General features: G+C 37.2%; 1 protein-coding gene across 1 annotated transcript in view; it reads right to left on the minus strand.

Annotated features, from left to right (window-relative positions):
* LOC103249916 (solute carrier family 22 member 9-like) overlaps nt 1-21,208 on the minus strand; it is a 61,831-nt gene that overhangs the window by 39,873 nt on the left and 750 nt on the right. Inside the window, exons 2-4 of the mRNA XM_008048534.2 lie at nt 17,806-17,960; nt 17,538-17,706; nt 16,163-16,286 (exon numbers count right to left, since the gene is read on the minus strand). Coding sequence (XP_008046725.2) covers nt 16,163-16,286; nt 17,538-17,706; nt 17,806-17,960 — 448 coding nt within the window. The remainder of the gene's footprint in view (nt 1-16,162; nt 16,287-17,537; nt 17,707-17,805; nt 17,961-21,208) is intronic.

A 21,208-nucleotide genomic window follows, 5' to 3' on the forward strand; every position in this document is an offset into this window, starting at 1 on the left:
AGGTTTTTTGTTTGTATATTTGTTTGTTTTTATTTTTGTTTGTTTATCCATCAGTTTGTGTGCTTGTATGTTTTCTTTCTTCTCTTTCTTTCTCTTCATCTTCCTTTCATCTCCCTTCCTTTCTACATTCTTTTACTTTTCCTTATCTGATGTTGGTCTCAGGGAGCATACATACACTCCCACTGCATGTACAGATTATAAGGTAATGGAAAATGGGTTCCAGGGGTCCCACACACTAATCAGCAAATAGCATGATCAGCAGATAGCATCTGACCATAGCTCCCCTCATTACACCTTAATCAAATCTCAAAGCTGCAAAGGACAACACAGCCCCCACCCCAAGTCCGGCTTCAAAATTGAACAAATCCAGAAGTAAAAGCTATCCCCCATCACTAAGCAATGGAACTAAACGGGGGAGAAAAGACAAAAGGAAGACATTGCAAATGAAGAAGAATCAATGGAAGAAGACAGTTACCCTCAGAACCCTGAAAAAACAGCACCTGATAATACAGATTTGGGAACTCAAACAATGAAGAGCCCCCAAAATTAAAGGTCTCAAACCAAAAATCCAGTATCAAAGTATTGTTGGAAATGATAAATAGAAATGAAGAAAGGCAAAAAGAAAGAGTTGATAACTGAGATGACAGCAACAAAGAATACAGTAAATTATATAAATAACAAAATGATGAAAAGCAGAATCAACCAAGCAGAAGAAGGAATCCCAAAATATAGAGCTAACACAGCTGTTAAAAACATAGAAAGAATGCTTAAAAAGAGGAAACAAAGTCTCCAAAAGATATGTGATTATATTAAGAGGTTGAACTTACACCTGATCAGCATTCCTGAGGCAGAAATGGAGACAGAAACTACATTAGAACAAACATTCTATGAAGTATCCAAGAAACTATCCCTCATCTCGTCAGAGACATGAACATCCAAACACAAGAGATTCAGAGAACACCTGTAAGGCATCAAATGAGAAGACCAATTCCTAGACACATAGCAATTCGCTTATACAAAGTAAGTATAAAAGAAAAAATCCTAAAGGCAGTGAGAGAGAACAGTAGGACTACCTACCAGAGAAGACCAATTAGAATAGCAGCAGACTTATCTACAGAAACACTATAGGCTAGAAGAGACTGCAGTCCAATCTTCAAAGTTCTCAAGGATAAACATTTCCAACTGGGAATTTCATACTCAGCTAAGCTTCATCAGTAATGAAGAATTAACTTTCTTTCCAGACATTCAATCCCTAAGAGTTTATCCTGCCTCAAGACCAGCTCTACAAGAGACACTTAAGAAGGTATTAGACACAGAAAAAAGACAAAAAAGAATGACATGCTGTTCCCAAGAAAGCAGAAAAACAGAGAATCAACACATGCTTCACTCCAAAATTGAAAACACACACATTTATCAACCCAAAAATCAAAAGAAAACCAACAAACAAATGAACAAAAAAACAACAACAAAGAACTTTATAAGAGCCTCATAACAGGGATAAATGCTCACATTTCAATATTCAGCATGAATGGGAATAGACTAAATGCACCACTGAGAAGACACAGAATGGAAAACTAGATAAAGAAAAACATGACTCCACAATTTACTGCCTCCAGAAAACACATCTCAATACAAAGGACTCTCAAAGTCTCAAAGTTAGAGAATGAAAAACAAATTTTGAGGTGAATGGGACACAGAAGAAGGCAAGAGTCACAGTCTTTGTATGAGACAAAACGACCTGTAAACTAACAAAAATTTTAAAAGATGAAGAACACTGCAGAATGATAAAATGGCTCAATTCATCAATAAGAAATATTCTCCAGCTTTTATAAAACATATACTAAGTAAACTAAGAAAAGGTATTGACTCTAACACTATCATAGCTGAGAACTTAAATACTCCCACTAAAAACCTGAGAAATATTATCAAGGAAAAAAGTCAACAAAGATATCCAGAAGCTTAATTGGATGCATAACCAAATGGACTTAATAGATACCTCCAGAACACTCCACAGAATATATATTCTACAAATCACCACATGAAATGTACTCCAAGATCAACCACATCCTCGAACATATATCAAGCATTTTCATAAGATGAAAATGCTGTCATGTATCTTCTCAGACCACAGTGGAATAAAACTAAATATCAATACCAACAAAATTCTCCCGAAACCCACAAGGACATGGACATTTAGACAACATGATGCTGAACAACTCCTAGGTCAATACAGAAATAAAATCAGAAATAAAAAGATTCCTGGAAACAAATGAAAATGAAGAAGCATCTTGTCAAAACCTCTGGGATGCTATAAAAGTACTAAGAAAGGAATTTATCTCTCTACAAACACACATCAAGAAAATTGACAGATCACAAGTTAACAACGCAAAAAATCACCTAGGAGAGCTGGCAAGACAAGACTACCAAAACCCTAACTTCAGCAGAAAAATCCAGATCACTAAATTAAACCCCAAATATGGGACATAGAAGAAAAAAATATCATTTTTAAAAATCAACAAAATAAAAACCTGGTTCTTTGTAGGAGAAACAAGATTAATGAACCCCTAGCCAGACCGACAAAGAAAAGAGAGAAAAATCCCAAATAAACTCAATCATAAATGCAAAAAATCAAGTTACAACTGACCCTAAAGAAATACAAATGGCTATCAGAAATTACTATGTACACATGTATAGAAACAAATGTGAAAATCTAAATAAAATGGAGGACTTTCTGACATTACACAAGCTCCCAAGTTTGAAACAAGAAGAAATTGAGACAATAGACCAATAACAACCCAGAAAATTGACTCATCATAAGAAAACTACCTACAAAAATAAAGCCCTGGACCAGAGAGTTTTTCAGCAGAATCCTATAAAATGTACAAGAAGAAGCTGATACCAATCCTATTGAAAGTATTCCAGGAAATTGAGAATGACAGAATTTTCCCCATATCATTTTATGAAGTTAATATCACATCGACATCCAAACTGGGTAAAGATTTAACAAAAAAAGAGAACTACACAACGATATCCCTGATTAACATAGTTGAAAAAATACTGAACAAGATTCTAGCAAATCGGAATAGACAACACATCTCAAAAATCATCTATCATGATCAAGTAAGCTTCAACCCCAGGATGCAAGGCTGATTCCACATCAGGAAGAACATAAGCATAGTTAAATACATGAACAAATGTAAAAATAGGAACCACATGATTATATCATTAGAGGCAGAAAAAACTTTTTATAAAATCCAGCATCCCTTCTTGATAAAAACCCTTGAAAACCTAGTCATAGATAGAACATACCTCAAAATAGTAAGAGTCATCTAAGAAAAACCCACAGCCAACATATTGGGAAAAGGACAGAAATGGACCCATTTCACCTAAAAACTGGAAAAAGACAAGGCTGCCCACTCTCACCTCTCCTGTTCAGCATACTGTTGGAAGTCTGGCTAGAGTGATCAGACAAGAGAAGGAAATCAGGGGTATGAAAATAGGAAAAGAGGAAGTCAAGTTAACCCTTTTTGCTGACACTATGAACCTATACCTTGAAAATCTAAGAGAATCTGTCAAAAAACTTCTTGCACTGATAAAGAACTTCAGCAAAGTCACAGGGCACAAAATCAATGTGCAAAAGACAGTCACTTTCTTATACACCAACAACAAACAGGCAGAGAACCAAATAAAAAGCACAATCCCATTCACAATAGACACCAAAAAAATGAAATACCTCATCATTTCCCTAACAAGAGAATAAAAAGTACAAAATACCACTCAAAGCAGTCAAAGATGACACAAACAAATGAAAAAATGTTCCATGCTCATGGATTCGAAAAACCAACATTGTTATGATGTCCATCCTACCAAAGGCAATCTACAAATTTAATGCAATACCCATTAAATTACCAACATCAGTTTTATCAGACCTTGAAATGACAATACAGAACTGCATATGGAAATATAAATGACTATGAATGACCAAAATATTCCTCAGAAAAATAAAGTGGGAAGTATCACATTTCCTGACTTTAAACTTTATTATAAGGCTACAATATTCATAAGAGCCTGTTGTTGGTACAAGAACAAACATATAGACCAATAGAACAGGATAAAGATTCTGTAAGTAAAACCTCGATTTCTCAACCAACTCATTCTTGAAAACAACTCCACCAACAACCACTTAGGAGAGGAGAACCTATTCAGTAAATGGTGCTGGGAAAACTGGTTGAGCACATGCAGAAGATTGAATCAGGACTCCTATCACCATACATAAAAATCAACTCTAAATGGATCAAGGACCTAAATGTAAAACCTCAAGCTACAAGAATCCTAGAAGGAAATGTAGGAAATACTCTTACAGAAATTGGAATAGGCAACCGATTCCTGACCAACTCTCCAAAATTGAATGTCATAAAAGATAAGACAGAAAAATAGAACCCCATCTGAAAAGCTTCTGCAAAGCAAAAGAAACCATCAAGAGCATGGGGAGACAGCCCACAGAATGGAAAAAAATATTTGCCAACTGTAAATCTGACAAAGGCCAACATCCAGGATCTACAAGGAACTCAAATTTGCCAAAAGTAAATAAATAACCCTGTGAAAATGTATGAATAGACAAAAGATATGAATAGACACTGCTCAAAAGAAGACATACATGCAACCAACAGATACATGAAATAATGCTCAGTCTCACTAGTCACCAAAGAAATGCAAATTAAAACCACACTGAGATACCACCTAACTCCAGTCAGTATGGCCATCATCAATACCTCAAAAAACAACAGATGCTGGAGAGATTGCAGAGAAAAGGGAATGCTTCTATACTGTTGGTGAGAGTGTAAACTCTCTGTGGAAAACAGTGTGGTGATTTCTAAAAGATCTAAAAATCTACCTTCCATATTACCCAGCAATCCCCCTTCTGAGAATATACCCAAAGGAACTCAAATCACTCTATAAAAAAGATATCTGCACATGTATGTTTATTCAGCATTATTCACAATAGCAAAAACATGGAACAAACCATGCCACCCACCAAAAGTGAACTGGATAAAGAAAATGTGGTACATACACATGATGGAATATTATGCAGCCATAATGAAGAACAAAATTATGGACTTGCAGCAATTTGGATGGATTTTGAGTCTATACTATTCAGTTATCTATCACAGAAACAAAGATCGAAATACTACATACACTCACTCATAAATGGACCCTGAACATTTATCATAATACTATAAGAAAGGGAGTGGCATTAGTGGGACACTGCCAGGGGAGGCAACGGGGAGCACATAAAATTGATAAGAATACCCAAATTTTACCTGCACAATGACCACTTATGTACCTAACCCTGAATTGTACCTGACATCCTTAAATAAAGATAATAATAATTTTTAAAAAGGACTGATATTAAAAAATAAAACATACTTTAAAAAGGAAAATGATGGGTGGCATGGTTGGTTCCATGTTTTTGCTATTGTGAATAATGCTGAATAAACATACATGTGCAGGTATCATTTTTAAAGAGCGATTTGAGTTCCTTTGGGCATACATAATGGAGTCTTACACAACCATAAAGGAAAACAAACTTATGAACTTCACAGCAAACAGAATGGAAGTGGAGACCGCCATGCTCAGTGAACTATCTGAATACTATGTTCTCACTCATAAGTGGGCCTTGAACATTATTAACACAGCATAAGGGAGGAATTGGCTGTCACTGGGCACTGCTATGTGAGGGAGGAGGGATAGAGGGTGGGACACATGTAACAACATAAAGGGTACTTGATTCATTACTGAGGGAGTGAGGGACAGTTAGAATCCCAAAAACGTACATGCAGCCTACTTATATAGTTAATCCTCACTTGTACCCCACATTCTAATAATAGAATAAAATTTTTTAAAATAAAAATCATCAATATTATAGAATAACAGAACATAATGATGTTTTTCAGAGGCTGGATGAATGGAGAAATGGGAAATTGCTCTTAATGGGTACAGAGTTTCACAGATGCAGAATTTTTTTAAAATGCTAACGGTCTTCTGTACATTGAAGTTAGCAATAATGTATTGGAGACATAAAAATTTGTTGAAAGGGTAGGTCGTATTTTAACTATTCTTTACCACAATGAAATGTTTTTCTTTTTTTATTTTCTCTTTTTTTCTTTTATTTATTTATTTATTATAAAGATGTGTGGTACAATTAAGGGTTGGGCATATAAACATCAATCATGCAGGTACACTTGTTGATGAGGTATGCCCTTCCCTCCCTAAGCAGTTTCCCTCAATTGCCAGTCCCACCTCCCTCCCCGATAGTTTTCCACTTCTGACAATCGCTTTCTTATAGCATTATAATTGTTCAAGGTCACCTTATGATTGAGAACATATGGAACTCAGTTCTTTGTTTCTGTGATAGATCACTGAGTATGATCGACTCCAAAGCCATCCAAGTTGCTACAAATTCCACACATTTGCCCTTCTTTATGGCTGCATAATATTCCATTGTGTATATGTACCACATTTTTTTATCCATTCCAGCTTCAAAGGGCAACAGGGTTGGTTCCATGTTTTTGCTATTGTGAATAGAGCAGCAACAAACATACATGTGCAGGTATCTTTTTCATAGAATAATTTGAGTTCCTCTGGGTATATTCCCAATAGGGGAATTGCTGGGTCATATGGAAGGTCAATTTCTAGTTCTTTCAGAAATCATCACACTGTCTTCCAAAGAGGTTGTACTTGTCTGCATTCCCACCAGCAGTGTAGAAGAGTTCCTTTTTCTCCACATCCTCGCCAGCATCTGTTGTTGTTTGTTTTATTAATAATGGCCATTCTCACTTCAAATGATACTTTTTATTTATTTTATTAGTATAAAAATTCCTTGTAGCCTGGAACTGTCATTCATGATCTAGCACCATGACTATTTTACTATAATTTTTCAATAAATATTTTATATGTGCATGATATGATAAATGGTTTATTTCATGATCCACAGAGATATCTGGTTTCCATACCCAAAGTGAAACAAAAAGAGAAAGACTCTCTGAAGCATTTCCATTCAGTCATGCAGTTGAAACCTGGACTATTGTGGTCACCATATTTACAGAAATAGACAGAATCAAAACATAAATAAATAAACAGAAACTGGCACACATAGGAACCCAGAAAATATACTACGAATGAAGGTGCATGGCTGAATGAATAAACAAGTGAACCTTCTTAAACTCTAGCATTGTTATGAACTATTCATTCTACCAGCTTACCCACTGAAAAAAATTCCTAAAAATATTAATCAGGAAGAAACTGAAAAGTTTTTCTTACTTTCTCTAACACAGAATGAGACCAATATACAATTTTTACAGGTGTTAATACTAAGTGCTCTCTATATCTGCTATGTGAAGTATTATTTCTGTACAATCCTTTCACAATGGTATATTCTCTTTCTACATTAATCCAAACAACGTCAACACCCACAGAGAACGAGTACATTGAAGTGAGATGAGAAGACAATAATTGGAACTTCTGAAAAGATGGTGGTGGAGTCAGTCAAATTATGTGAGTCCTAGTGTGAGTGAGGGAGTTTATGGAAAATTTTGCATATGTGTCTGTGAGTAAGTGGGCATGTGAGTGGCTGACTGAGAGGGGACCCAGGAGCAAGTGGCCAGGACTTTCCTGGTGAAATGGCTGATGCCACAGCTACTCTGCTTGGACCCTCGTGTTTCTCAGGGCACAGAAGCTGAGCACCACTTTTTTTAAATCAGCAAAGCCCTTCCCAGGAAGAAGCTACCAGAAGTGACTGTCAGTTCTAGGTTCTGCCTCACCATCACAGCACCTGACCAGACACTGGCAGCAAGGGTTGTGGAGGGAGCGCAGCAAGGGAGCCCAAGGGAAGCCTTGGAGAAGCACTGGAGAAGAAGAAACAGGCACCCTGCCACCATCTTGAAAACTGGACAGGGAAGTGCTCCAGCTTATTCATCATGAACTTACAGACCCAATCTCTGTGAAGGTGGTTTAACTACTCAGGGGTTGATCATGACCCAGAGGGAATATTTTGAAAACATAAACCCAGAGGGAAAGGTCAAGTGCTAAGTCTCAGGTACCCCACTACCTACTCTAATTCAGCCATAGGACAAAAGGTGGGACCAGAAAGGATGAGAAAGATTCCTGAAAAGATCAGTGATGAAGCCAGGGCTTACCCAACCTCCCTCCTCACCAATAATTCTCTGAACATCAGACCCACATAATTAGGCACAACCAAGAGGGACAAACCCAGGCAAAGTCTGGATATCAGCCAGAATAGGAGGACCCTATTCCAGGATAAGCCTGACTGGGTCTGGGGTACCCCCCACTAGAACCTGAGGAAGAGAAAATTCCATACCTCCCCACAGGAAGGAATCCCACAACCATATGAGAGTGGAAAGAATTCCTTACTCAGGTGGGACACTGGGGAGATTGTGAATGAGGCCACAGCTCCACAGGAGACAGCAGAGGAGCTTACCTGTGAGTAGTGGAGAGAAATAATTACAGGACCTGCCATAAGAGGGCAGGCTGGTTTTTCTTGTTTTGTTTTTTGGTTTTTGGCTTTTTTTGATTTGGGTTTTTTTGTTTGTTTCTTTGTTTTTTTTTAATTTATTTATTTTTATTTTAAGCATGACTGTGTATGTAGGGTTTGATCAGCCCAACCAAGGGTTTTCTATTTTTCATTTTTTCTTTCTTCTTTTTTTTCATTCTTCTTTCATTTTCTGTTTATGTGTACATGAATGATTGAGTGCTCATCTTTCAGGTATTTTTGTGTGTTTTAAGGGGTTTTTTTTTGGTATTCTCTTTTTTAGTTTAATGTGTGAGAGAATGTATGTCTGAGAGTTCAATTTGAATTCCTTTTTTTCCTCTCTCGCTCTTTTGTTTTCCATTTTGTGTTGGGAATGTGTGTGTGTGTGTGTGTGTGTGTGTGTGTGTGTGTTTTGCTTTGGTTTCTGCTTTTGTTTTTCTGTGTGTTTTTTAAATTATTTTTGTTCATCTTATTTCATTCTACTTTTTTCTGTTCTCCTCATTGCTGTTACTGTATCTTGAACTAAGGAGATACACACATATATCCATTACATTATCATATAGAGTGGTAATGGAGAATTGGGATCAGGGAACCCATACCACAATCATTGTGATTAGCAAATAGTTTTGGAATCCTAGCCCCCCCATCCTCCACTTATTCAACTCTCAAAACTTCAAAAGACAACAAAACTTCCTGCCCACAACCCAGTTTCAAAATAGAACAAATTCAGAACCCTGATCAGGGAAGAAGAGAAGGCTGAGGAAACATCAAAAGTGAAGGCCTCTCCCACTGCCACTGAATAATGAAACTAAAGAGAAAAGAAAGAGATTTGTCACAAATAAAAAATGAACGGAAGAACACAGGTAATTCCCAGTGTGACAAAGAGAAAACACCTGAATAATCAGAACTCAGAGCCCAAACCATGAAAGTCACCAATGACTGGCCCCAGAATATAACAGGGATTAAGGAATGGATGGAAAGAGTGAACAAGACTGAAGAGAGACAAGATGCAACACTGAAAGAACTTGTAACAGAGATTTATGGCATAAAAAATTTCATCCAGGATATAATTAACAGGATGACAAGCATGGAAAACAGAATTAATCAAGTCAAAGAATCTCAAAATTGAAAACAAAACATGGAATTAACACAAATCTGTAAAACAAAAAGAAATAGAAAGAGAATTCAGAAAGAGAAAACAAAAGCTCCAAGAGATCTGTGATTACAGAAAGAGGATGAACCTATGCAAGATTGGTATCTCAGAAGAAGAAAGGGAAAGGGAGAACACTTTCAGAGTAAGTATTGCAGGAGGTTATCCAAGAAAACATTCCCTGTCTCACCAGAGATATGACCATCCAAACACAAGAGAGACAGAAAACCCCCACAAGACATCAAATGAGAAGACCAAGCCATAGACACACAGTAATTTGCCTACAGAAAGAAAGTGCAGGGTCAGGTGTGGTGGCTCACACCTGTAATCTCAGCACTTTGGGATACCTGAATCTATAGGTTTGAGACAAGCCTGGGCAACATGATGAGACCTCATCTCTACAATAAATCAAAAAACTAGCTGGGCATGGTAGCACACACCTGTAGTTACAGCTTCTTGGAAGGCTGAGGCAGAAGGACCACCTGAACCCAGCAGGTTGAGGCAGTGTTGGTCATGAACATGCCACTGCACTTCAGCCTGGGTGACAGTGAGACTTCAACTCAAAAAAAAACTTTTAAGGAAGACTTACCAGAGCCCAGCAGGTCAACACTGGGGTGGCCATGAGCATGTCACTGCACTTCAAACTGGGCAACAAAGTGAGACTACTTTTATGGAATGATCACTAGAACCCAGTAGGTCAACACTGGAGTGGCCATGAGCATGCCACCGCACTCCAGTCTGGGTGACAGAGTGAGACTCCAACTCCAAAAAAGTACAAAAGAAAACAATCCTAAAGGCAGAAGAGAGAAAGTTCAGATTACCTACCAGGAAAAACAATCAGAATAGCAGCAGACCTATCAGCAGAAACACTAAAAGCTAGAAGGGACTGGAGTCCAGTATTCAAAGTCCTCAAAGATAAACAATTTAAGTCAAGAATTTCTTCCCCAGCCAAGTTCAGTTTCATCAGCAATGGAGAATTAAAATCCTTCTCTGACATCCAATCCCTAAAAGATCATGCAACTTTCAGACCAGCTCTATAGGAGATGCTTAAAGATATTAAGCACAGAAGAAAAAAAAAAGAGAATGACCACACTCTTCCCAACAAAACAGAAGAACACAGAATCAACAGAGAATACATCATGACTACAAAGTTGAAAATACCCACATACATCAACTCAAAAGTTGAAAGAAAACAAAAAAGAAAAACTTCATAGAATCCTCATGATGGAGATAAACAATCACATTTCAATAATCAGTCTCAATGTGAATGGACAAAATGCACCATTGAAAAAACACAGAATGGCAAACTGTATTTAAAAATGAAAAAACATGATCCAATAATTTGCTGCATCCAAGAAACTCATTTCCCCACAAGGGATACATACAGACTCCAAGTTAGAGAAGGGAAAATGAATTTCTAGGCAAATGAATAGAAAAAGAAGTGAGGAGTCATGCTCTTAATATCAAACAAAACAACCTTTAAGCTATCAAAAAATTTAAAAGATATAAAATGACACTACATAATGATAAAAAGTTCCATCCATCAACAAGAATTATCCATCCTAAACATATATGCACCCAACACAGGAGCACCAGTTTTTTTTAAAGCAATACTAAGCAAACTAAAAAACAATATTGACTCTAACACTATTATAACTGGGGACTTAAACATCTCACCCACAACCCTAGATATAACATTGAGGCAAAAAATCAACAAAGAGATTCAGTATCTCAACTTGACACTGGACCAAATGGACTTAATAGACACCAACAGAACACTTTGTCCAACAAACATAGAGTATACATTCCCCTAATCACCACAGGAAATGTACTCCAAGATGGATCATATCCTCAGCCATAAATCAAGCAGAAGCAAATTTTATAAATTCAAAATACCGCCATGCACCTTCTCTGACCACAGTGGAATAAAAATAAATACCAATACCAACAAAATTCACCCTAAACCCACAAAGATATGGGTACTAAACAGCATGATGTTGATCAATTACTTGGTCAACATGGAGATCAAAACAGAAATTAAAAGATTCCTGGAAACAAATGAAAACAAAGAAATACCTTACCAAAACCTCTGGGATGCCATGAAAACATTTCTAAGAGGGGAATTTATATCTCTATGAACACATCAAGAAAATGGAAAGATCACAAGTTAACAGCCTAACAAATCACCTAAGGCAGTTAGAAAGACAAGACTGCCAAAACCCTAACTTTAGCAGAAGAATCTAGATCACCAAAGTGAAAGTCCAAATACGAGACATTGAAGACAAAAATATAGAAAAAATCAAGAAGACAAAAAGCTGTCTCTTTGAAAGAATAAATAAGACTGATGGATCCCTAGCCAGAATGACCAAGAAAAAGAGAGAAAAAGCCCAAATAAACACAACCAAAAATGCAAAAGAACAGATCACAACTGACCCTGAAGAAATACAAAAGTTTATTAGCGACTAGTATGCACACCTGTATGGAAAAAAACTTGATAACCTAAATAACACAGAGGACTTTCTGACATCACACAACCTACCAAGGTTGAAACAAAAAGACATTTGGACACTAAATAAACAGAAAATTGACTCAACCAAAAGAAAACTACCTAGAAAAAAAGTGGACCAGATGGCTTTCCAGAGGAATTCTACAAAACATACAAGGAGGAGCTGATACCAATCCTATTGAAAGTATTCCAGGCAATTAAGAAAGACCAAATTCTCCCCAAATTCTTTTATAAAGCTAACATCATACTGTTACCCAAACCAGGCAATGATCCAACAAAAAAAGAGAACTACAAATCAATATCCCTATTGAACATAGATGCAAAAATTCTTAACAAGATTCTAGCAAATCAGAATCAACAACACATCTCAAAAATCATCCATCATGACCAAATAGGCTTCACCCCCAGGTTTCAGGGTTGATTCAACATCTGCAAGACCATCAATGTAATTAAACTCGTCAACAGATGTAAAAACAAGAACTACATTATTATATTATTAGATGCAGAAAAAGCCTTTGATAAAAATCCAGCATCTCTTCTTGATAAAAGCCCTTGAACACTCGGGCAAAGATGGAGCATACCTCCTAGGCCACAGAGGTTCATGCCTATAATCTCAGCACTTTGGGATGCCAAAGTCAGAGAATTGCCTGAGTCCATGGGTTTGAGACCAGTCTGGGCAACTTGACATGACCTCATCTCTACAATAAATGAAGAAAAATTAGCTGGACATGATGGCACTTGCCTGTAGTTCCAGCTACTTGGAAGGTTTAGATGGAAGGCTTGCCTGAGCCCAGCAGGTTGAGGTCACATGGTCATGAGCATGCCACTACCCTCCAGCCTGGGCAATAGAGTAAGACTCCAATTGAAAAAAAGGGGGGGCCAGGCTTGGCAGCTCAGCCTGTAATCCTAGCACACTGGGAGACCAAGACAAGTGAATTACCTGCTCTTGCATGTTCTTTACCAACCCAGGGAACTTAGAGAAACCTTGGGTCTACAATAAATCAAAAATTAGCCGGGAGTGGTAGTGTGTGCCTATAGTTCTAGCTACTTGGGAGGCTGAGGTGGAAGGATCATCAGACCCCAGCAGGTTGAACACTGGGGTGGCCATGAGCATGCCACTGCACTCCAGCCTGGGCAATGGAGTGAGACTCCAACACACAAACACACACACACACACACACACACACACACACAAGAAAGAACATACCTTAAAATAGTAAGTACCATCTATGATAAACCCACAGCCAGCATATTGCTAAATGGACAGAAACTGGAAGCATTTCTCCTGAAAACCAGAACAAGATAAGGCTGCCCACTCACACACCTCCTGTTCAATATTGTGTTGGAAGTCCTAGCAATAGCAATTATACTAGAGAAGAAAATCAGGGGTATCCAGGTATGAAAATAAATTAAGTTATCCCTCTTCACTGATAGTATGATCCTATACCTCAAAAATCCAAGATAATCTATAAAAAACCTCCTTGCACTGATAAAGGACTTTGGCAAAGTCTTGGCGTACAAAATAAATGTGCAAAAGATCATCACATTCTTATACACCAACAACAAACAGGCAGAAATCCAAATAAAAAGCACAATACCATTCACAAAAGCCACCAAGAAAATGAAATACTTCATCATCTTCCTAACCAGAGAAGTGAAAGACCTTTACAATGAAAACTATAAAACACTGCTCAAAGAAATTCAAGAAGACACATACAAATGGAAGAATTCCGTGCTCATGGATAGAAAGAACGAACACTGTTAACTGTTCATCCTACCAAAGGCAATCTACAAATTCAGCACATTACCCATTAAAATACCAACATCATTCTTCTCAGACCTGGAAATTGCAATACTTAAATACATATGGAAATATAAATGACCACAGATAGCCAAAACAATCCTTAGCAAAAGAAAAAAGACAGAAGATATCACATTTCTAACTTTAAACTTTAGTATAAGGCTACAATAATCAAAACATCAAGAACAGGCATATGGACAAATGAGGTTCTGGAAACAAAACCTCAGTTTCTCAATCAACTCACCTTCAACACAGACTCCCCTAACAACCACTGGGGAGAGGAGAACCTATTCAGTAAATGGTTCTGGGAAAATTGACTGACCACATGCAGAAGATTGAAACAAGACCCCTACATATCACCACACACAAAAGTCAACTCCAATGAATCAAAAACCTAAATGTAAAATCTCAAACTATAGAATCTTAGAAAATGCAGGAGACACCCTTACACAAATTGGAGTAGGCAACCAATTTCTGATCAAAACCCAGATATCCATGCCATATGAGATAAGATAGACAAGTGGGACCTCATTACACTGAAATGCTTCTGCAAAACAAAAGAAACCATCAAAAGAGCAGGCAGACCTCCACAGTATGGAAAAAAATATTTGACAACTATATATCTGATAAAGGCCTAACATTCAGGATCTACAAGGAACTCAAACATGCCAAAAGGATTTAAAAAACAGCCCCATTAAAGAGTGGAAAACTACATGAATAGAGACTTCTCAAAAGAAGATATACAGGCAGCCAACAGACACATGAAAAAGTGCTCAGCCTCACTCATCATCAGAGAAATGCAAATCAAACCCACATTGAAATACAACCTAACCCCAGTAAGAATGACCATCATCAATAAAACAAACAACAACAGATGCTGGCAAGGGTGTGGAGAAAGAGAACACTTCTATACTGCTGGTAGGAATGCAAACTAGTTCAACCACTATGGAAATAGTGTGGTGATTTCTAAAAGAATTGGAAACTGACCTTCCATATGACCCAGTAATCACCCTACTAGGAATATACCTGGAGGAACTCAAAGCATTCTACAAAAAAGATACCTGCACACACATATTTATTTATTTATTTTTCCTTTTTTTTTCTTTATTTTAAAGATGTGGGGTACAATTCAGGGTTAGGTATACAAATGTTCATTATACAAGTACCCTTGTTGATATGGTGTACCCCTCCTTCCCCTGGAAGTTTCCCTCAACTACCAATCTCATCCCCCCCGCCCACGCCGTGTGCCCTTAGCAGTTTCTCACTACTGCCAATCCCTTTCTTACAGTATTATGATAATTGTTCAAGGTCCACTTCTGAGTGAGAACATATAGTACTCTGTTCTTTGTTTCTGTGATAGATCACTCATTACTATAGACTCTAAATCCATCCAAGTTGCTGTGAAATCCATATGTTTTTCCTTCTTAATGACTGTAAAATATTTCATTATGTTTATGTACCACATTTTTTTATCCAGTCCAGCCTCAATGGACTCAAGGTGCTGCAACAAACATTCACAATAGCAAAAACATGGAACCAACCATGTTGCCCATCAAAGTTGGACTGGATTTTAAAAATGTGGTACATATACATGATAGAATATTATGCAGCCTTAAAGAAGGACAAACATACACACTTCACAGTAACTTGGATGGATTTAGAGTCAATAATAGCCAGTGATCTTTCAAAGAAACAAAAGAACAGTGTACCACATGTGCTCACACATAAATGAACCCTGAACATTTACTATAATACTGTAAGAAAGGAATTGGCAGTAGCGGGAGTGGAGGGGGGGACAAACATCACTAAGTGTTCCTGATCTCAAACCAGGCAAAGCTGGAACCAAAGGGAAGCCCAAATTTTACCTGTATGATGTCCACTTGTATACCTAATCCTAAATTGTACCCTGAATCTTAACATCACAAAAAAAGGATATTTGACAGAGACATGTGGCTGAAAAAGCCAAAATATTTATTATCTGTATTTTTACAAAAAATATATAAACAAATAAATAACTTTGCCAACATCTGAAAAAAAAAAGAAGACAATAACCACACACCTGTGTTCTCACATTTTATTCACCTTATGGACATTAAGTAGTATATATGTCAGGTTCTGTCTTTCCCACATCCCATGTTCACCTCCTATTCTACTCACCTCCATGGTTAGGATGTCTCCATAATTCTTTATTCCATTCCTGTGTGCAACTTTTCTAAGTTCTTTTAAGCCCTCCTCTGGTTTGTTGTTAATAATCAGCCACCGAGCAGACTCTACCAGCCACCTGGTCATAGAAGATGGAAGACATGCAGTTAACCTTCACTTCGCAGTGTTTCACATAACCTGTACCCTGAGATGCCTTTTTCTCTCCTATCTAATACTCACCACTTTTTTAGTTATGCAAGGAAATATAAACTTATATTATCTTATGCCCTTACTAGGGCAATATAAATATGACCTTCCATGCAGTATATACACACTCAAAATAAATCATAATGGCATCTCTGTTATTCAGGACAGATTCCAAGTTTTTTAAATTTATTTTATTTGGAAGATCTGGAGCACAATTCAGGATTAAGGATACAAGTGTGTTTTAGCAAGTGAAACTTTGTACTTTAAATGTTAATGCATCACTAGATAATCAATAGCAGATCTCTGACACACTGTCCCCTGTTTATAAATCAATATTGAGCATAGCAAAGATTCTTCTCCAATCTGTTATAAGTAGAGTCTTGGCATTAATTGAAACCATATAAGACTGGTTGAAATACTGGAAAATTTAACACATCATAATTGTCCCTTGTACTAACATATGCATTGAGCATTGAAATATTAAATAAATACCAGGAAAAATAAACTTACATTCTCTTATGCCCTTACTAGGGCAATATAAAGATGACCTTCCATGCAGTACATACACACTCAGAATGAATCATATTGGCATCCCTGTTATTCAGGGCAGATTCCAAGTTTTTTTAATTTATTTTATTTGGAAGATCTGGAGTACAATTCAGGATTAAGGATACAAGTGGTCATCATACAGGTAAAGTTTGGGCCTACTTTTGGTCCCCACTTTGCCAGATTTCAAGTTTCAGCAAATAAAAATATAGTGTGCCTAGTTAAAGTATAATTGAAATAAATAGCAAATAGTTCTTTAGGGAACTATGTTCTATGTAATATTTTGAGAATATACTTACATAAAATTTATTTGTTGCTTATTTGAAATCTGAATTTAATGGAACATCTCTATTTTATACAGTTGTCAAATAAAAACATTGCACTCTCAGATAAATAAAAATTTCACATACAGAGTGAATAATAATCAATGTAACTAGGGTTCATGCAAGATTTAGAATAAAATGAAAAAAACCAATTTGTTATTTACCTAAAATCAAATTTAATTCTGTGTCCTTAATATTATGGTAATCCTATATCTTATGCTATTGTAAGGACCCTACAGAATTCACAAGACCAATTTCATGTATTTTAGATATCTTGGGATTCTCTAAGACAGAGGAAGATGGAAAGCTTATACCTTGAAGACAAGAAGAAGACAAATATTGGCACAGAAATCACCAGCTGAAGGATGAACCAATCAGAAATAGCAAACGCCAGTCCTCCCAGTATAATCTGTCCAACAGCAACCATACTGCTTGTCAAGGTCATTCCCACGGCTTGGAATCGAGGTGCTAGCCACTCTGAATCTGCAAAGAAACACTAACACGATTTAGACTTCAAACAAAGGTAGACTTTTAAGGTCAAAATTGAGGTTTGAAAATTTTCAAGATTCAATGTTGACTTACTGAGTATAATATTATTTTCCATGACGGCCTTGGTTGCAATCCCAGCCAAGAAGCGTAATGAGCAGTAAATGTGGAAGGTAGGAGCAACGGCTGCACAGATGTCAGCAATGGCAAGCTTGAAGTAAAACCATCTGAGAATTAACCTTCTTCCAAACCTGAGAAATAAGGGCATATTAGATCGTGGGACCAATAACATTTGTAGAAACTAGAAATGAGAAAGCACACTTTGAAATTGGGGGTGTTCACAAGTGGATCTTGAACAATTATAATACTATAGGAAAGTGCAGGGCAAAAATGGCAAACTGTCAGGGGAGGGGAGGTGGGATTGGCAGTTGAGGGAAACTGCTAGGGAAGGGAGGGACATACCTCATCAACAAGGGTACCTGCATAATCAATGCTTGTATACCTAACCCTGAATTGTACCCCACATCTTTATAATAAATAAATAAAAGATACTTATTAGAAAGGGATTGGCAGTAGTGGGAAACTGTCAAGGAGGGTGGGATTGGCAGTTGAGGAAAACTGCTGGGGGAGAGAAGGGCATACCTCATCAACAAGGATACCTGCATAATCAACATTTGTATACCTAACCCTGGATTGTACCCCACATCTTTATAATAAAAAATAAAATAAAAATGCAAGGGCTCAAATTTTAAAAAGAAATATTAAATAAATAAATAAAATAAAAAGAAATTGGGTGTGTTTTAGCAAGTGAAACTTTGTACTTTAATGTTAATGCATCACTAGATAATCAATAATAGATCTCTGACACACTGTCCCCTGTTTATAAATCAATATTGAGCATGGCAAGGATTCTGCTCCAATCTGTTATAAGTAGAGTTTTGGCATTAATTGAAACCATATAAGACTGGTTGAAATACTGGAAAATTTAACACATCATAATTGTCCCTTGTATTAGCACATGCATTGAGCATAGTAAAAACTATTTTATGTCCAGAGCACAGGGAATCTGCTATGAACAAAACTGAACTCTGTCAAAAATTTATATATAGAACCCTAATCTATCTCTCCATCTCTCTCTCTCTCTCTCTCTCTCTCTCCGTTTGTGTGTGTTGCATTCTTTCTCTCCCTCTCCCTCTCCGTCTCCCTCTCCCTTTCTCCCTCTCTCTCTCCCTCTCCCTCTCTCTCTCTCCTTCTCTCTCCCACTCTCTTTCTCTCTCTCCCTCTATCCTTTCTCTCTCACCTCCAGGTAGAGACACAAGAAAGTGGCCAAATGCAAGCCAGGAAGAGAGTCTTTACCAGGAAGCACATTGGCCAGAACTTTGATATTGGACTTCCCTAACCATACCCACAACTGTGAGAAAGCACATTTCTGTTGTGATATTTTGCTGTGATAGCCCCAGCTAATTAATACAGGATCTAAATCTGTACTTGGGACCCTAGGATCATGCAGGCTAAGTCGAAACTGGTGTGAAAGGACCATCTATAGAACAATTCATCACATTGTCTCATGTGTTTCATAAAAACACCTCACTGCTGAATCTGGGTTTCTCTGCATAATGGGTTTCTCTACAACAGGATACAAGAGAGCCACAGCCTAGACTGAGAAACTTAAGGATTATTTGGAGAGGAAGTAATTAGGGGAGATGAGCTTGAAGAAACTGAGAAGTGGAAGATTTTTTTTTAAATAATGATAAACAGTAATTTTCCTTTTTTTTTTTTGAGTTGGAGTCTCACTCTGTCGCCCAGACTGGAGTGCAGTAGCTGCTCCCGGCCACCACAGCCTCGACCTGCTGGGCTCCAGCGATCCTTCCACCTCAGCCTTCCAAGTAGCCAGAATTACAAGCATGCGCTACCACGCCTGGCTGATTTTCTGATTTATTGTACAGATGAGGTCTTGCTGCCCAGGCGGGTCTCGAACACACGGGCTTAGGCAATCCACTCACCTCAGCCTCCTAAAGGCACAGGATTACAGGCTGAGCCACCGAGCCCGGCTAACAGTAATTTTCTATTTCAAGCATTTCTGGGAGACAAAGTGGCCTATGCTGATTCTATATGACTAACAATATATGCCACTGGACAAACATTTAGATAGGGCAAATGCTCTGCAACCTTTGCTTTGCTTGCAGTGTATTTACATTCTAATGACTGTTAAGACTTTTGTTAGTATATGTCTATACAACATACACCTAATTTCTAAATTTGTATTTGAGTTCAGAATGGAATAGGATCTATAAAAAGTAGTATTATAATTAATAAAGTAATGAAGTATCAATTATTGAAAAACCTGGCCAATCAAAACAAATAAAAGCAGATATTGATAATAGAGGATAGATAGATAGACAAACAGATGTAGATAGATAGATGATAGAGAGATGGATAGAGAGACAGACATAGAGAAATAGAAGACCCAAAAAATGGAATTTATTTATCTAAAAATGTATACTTATTCTTACATGTTTAAACTTCAGTTACCTTTAATGCGCTCTCTGTTTGATGCAATACACCTGTGAAGGTGTTTTTTCCACTATTCAAAACGGTTTTTGAACTCATCAATTTTGATGCCTTTGAGTGCTTCTGCTGTTTTTTGCTTCAGTTCTTCCACATAGAAAAATGTTTTCCTTTGAGGACTTTTTTCATCCAAGGAAACAAAAAGAAGTCACTTGGGGTGAGAGCAGGTGAATAGGGAGAGTAGGGCACAGGGGTCATGCCAGCATGGGTCCAAAACTGCTGAATGCTCAGAGCAGTATGGGCAGGTACACTTGTAAATCACCCATCAAGAAATGGGCAAACACATTTAAGAGACTCTCCAAAAAAAATTTACTGAAGCCAAACACAGCCTCTCACAACAACACTACCTAATAAACTAATTCTGATGGGCTCCTAGAACACTTAATTAGCTAGGGAAGTCCATACTACGAGGGCTTCACCCCCCAAAAAAATAATGCCAAGTTTTGGAGGGCCCCCTTCATATAGTATATACATTATATATACATATATAATATATAATGTATATTCTCAAAGGAAAAAGCCACGTATAAAGTTAAATGCAGTGAAATCTAGAGTGTCAAGTCTTCCATGGCAACCTGGTTGCCCATTCCTAAAACTCTTATTAGAAGTTTGTAATGAGTGACAACTATGGAGCACATATTGGAACGTGTATGTATCAGAAACATAGTAGTGAATGTATTAAAAAAATGAAATAACAAATTTATATGATATGTAAATTAGAATATATATAAGCCAACTATGTCACTTATTTTTTAAAAGCAAATATAAATGTAAAGAAGTATAGTTAGTACAATATAATGACCCCATTTCAGAAGTAGAAAATGGGATTAGAACATGAAGAGGGAGTTTCTGTAAGATGGCGATGGCACAGGTGGGACTGTGAGATTCTCTGGAGAGTGAGTTCCCATAAAGACTCTTGCTTCCCCCCTCC

This window comes from Carlito syrichta, unplaced genomic scaffold (assembly GCF_000164805.1).
Source record: "Carlito syrichta isolate Samal-C Ts95f unplaced genomic scaffold, Tarsius_syrichta-2.0.1 Scaffold124268, whole genome shotgun sequence".
NCBI classification, from domain to species: domain Eukaryota; kingdom Metazoa; phylum Chordata; class Mammalia; order Primates; family Tarsiidae; genus Carlito; species Carlito syrichta.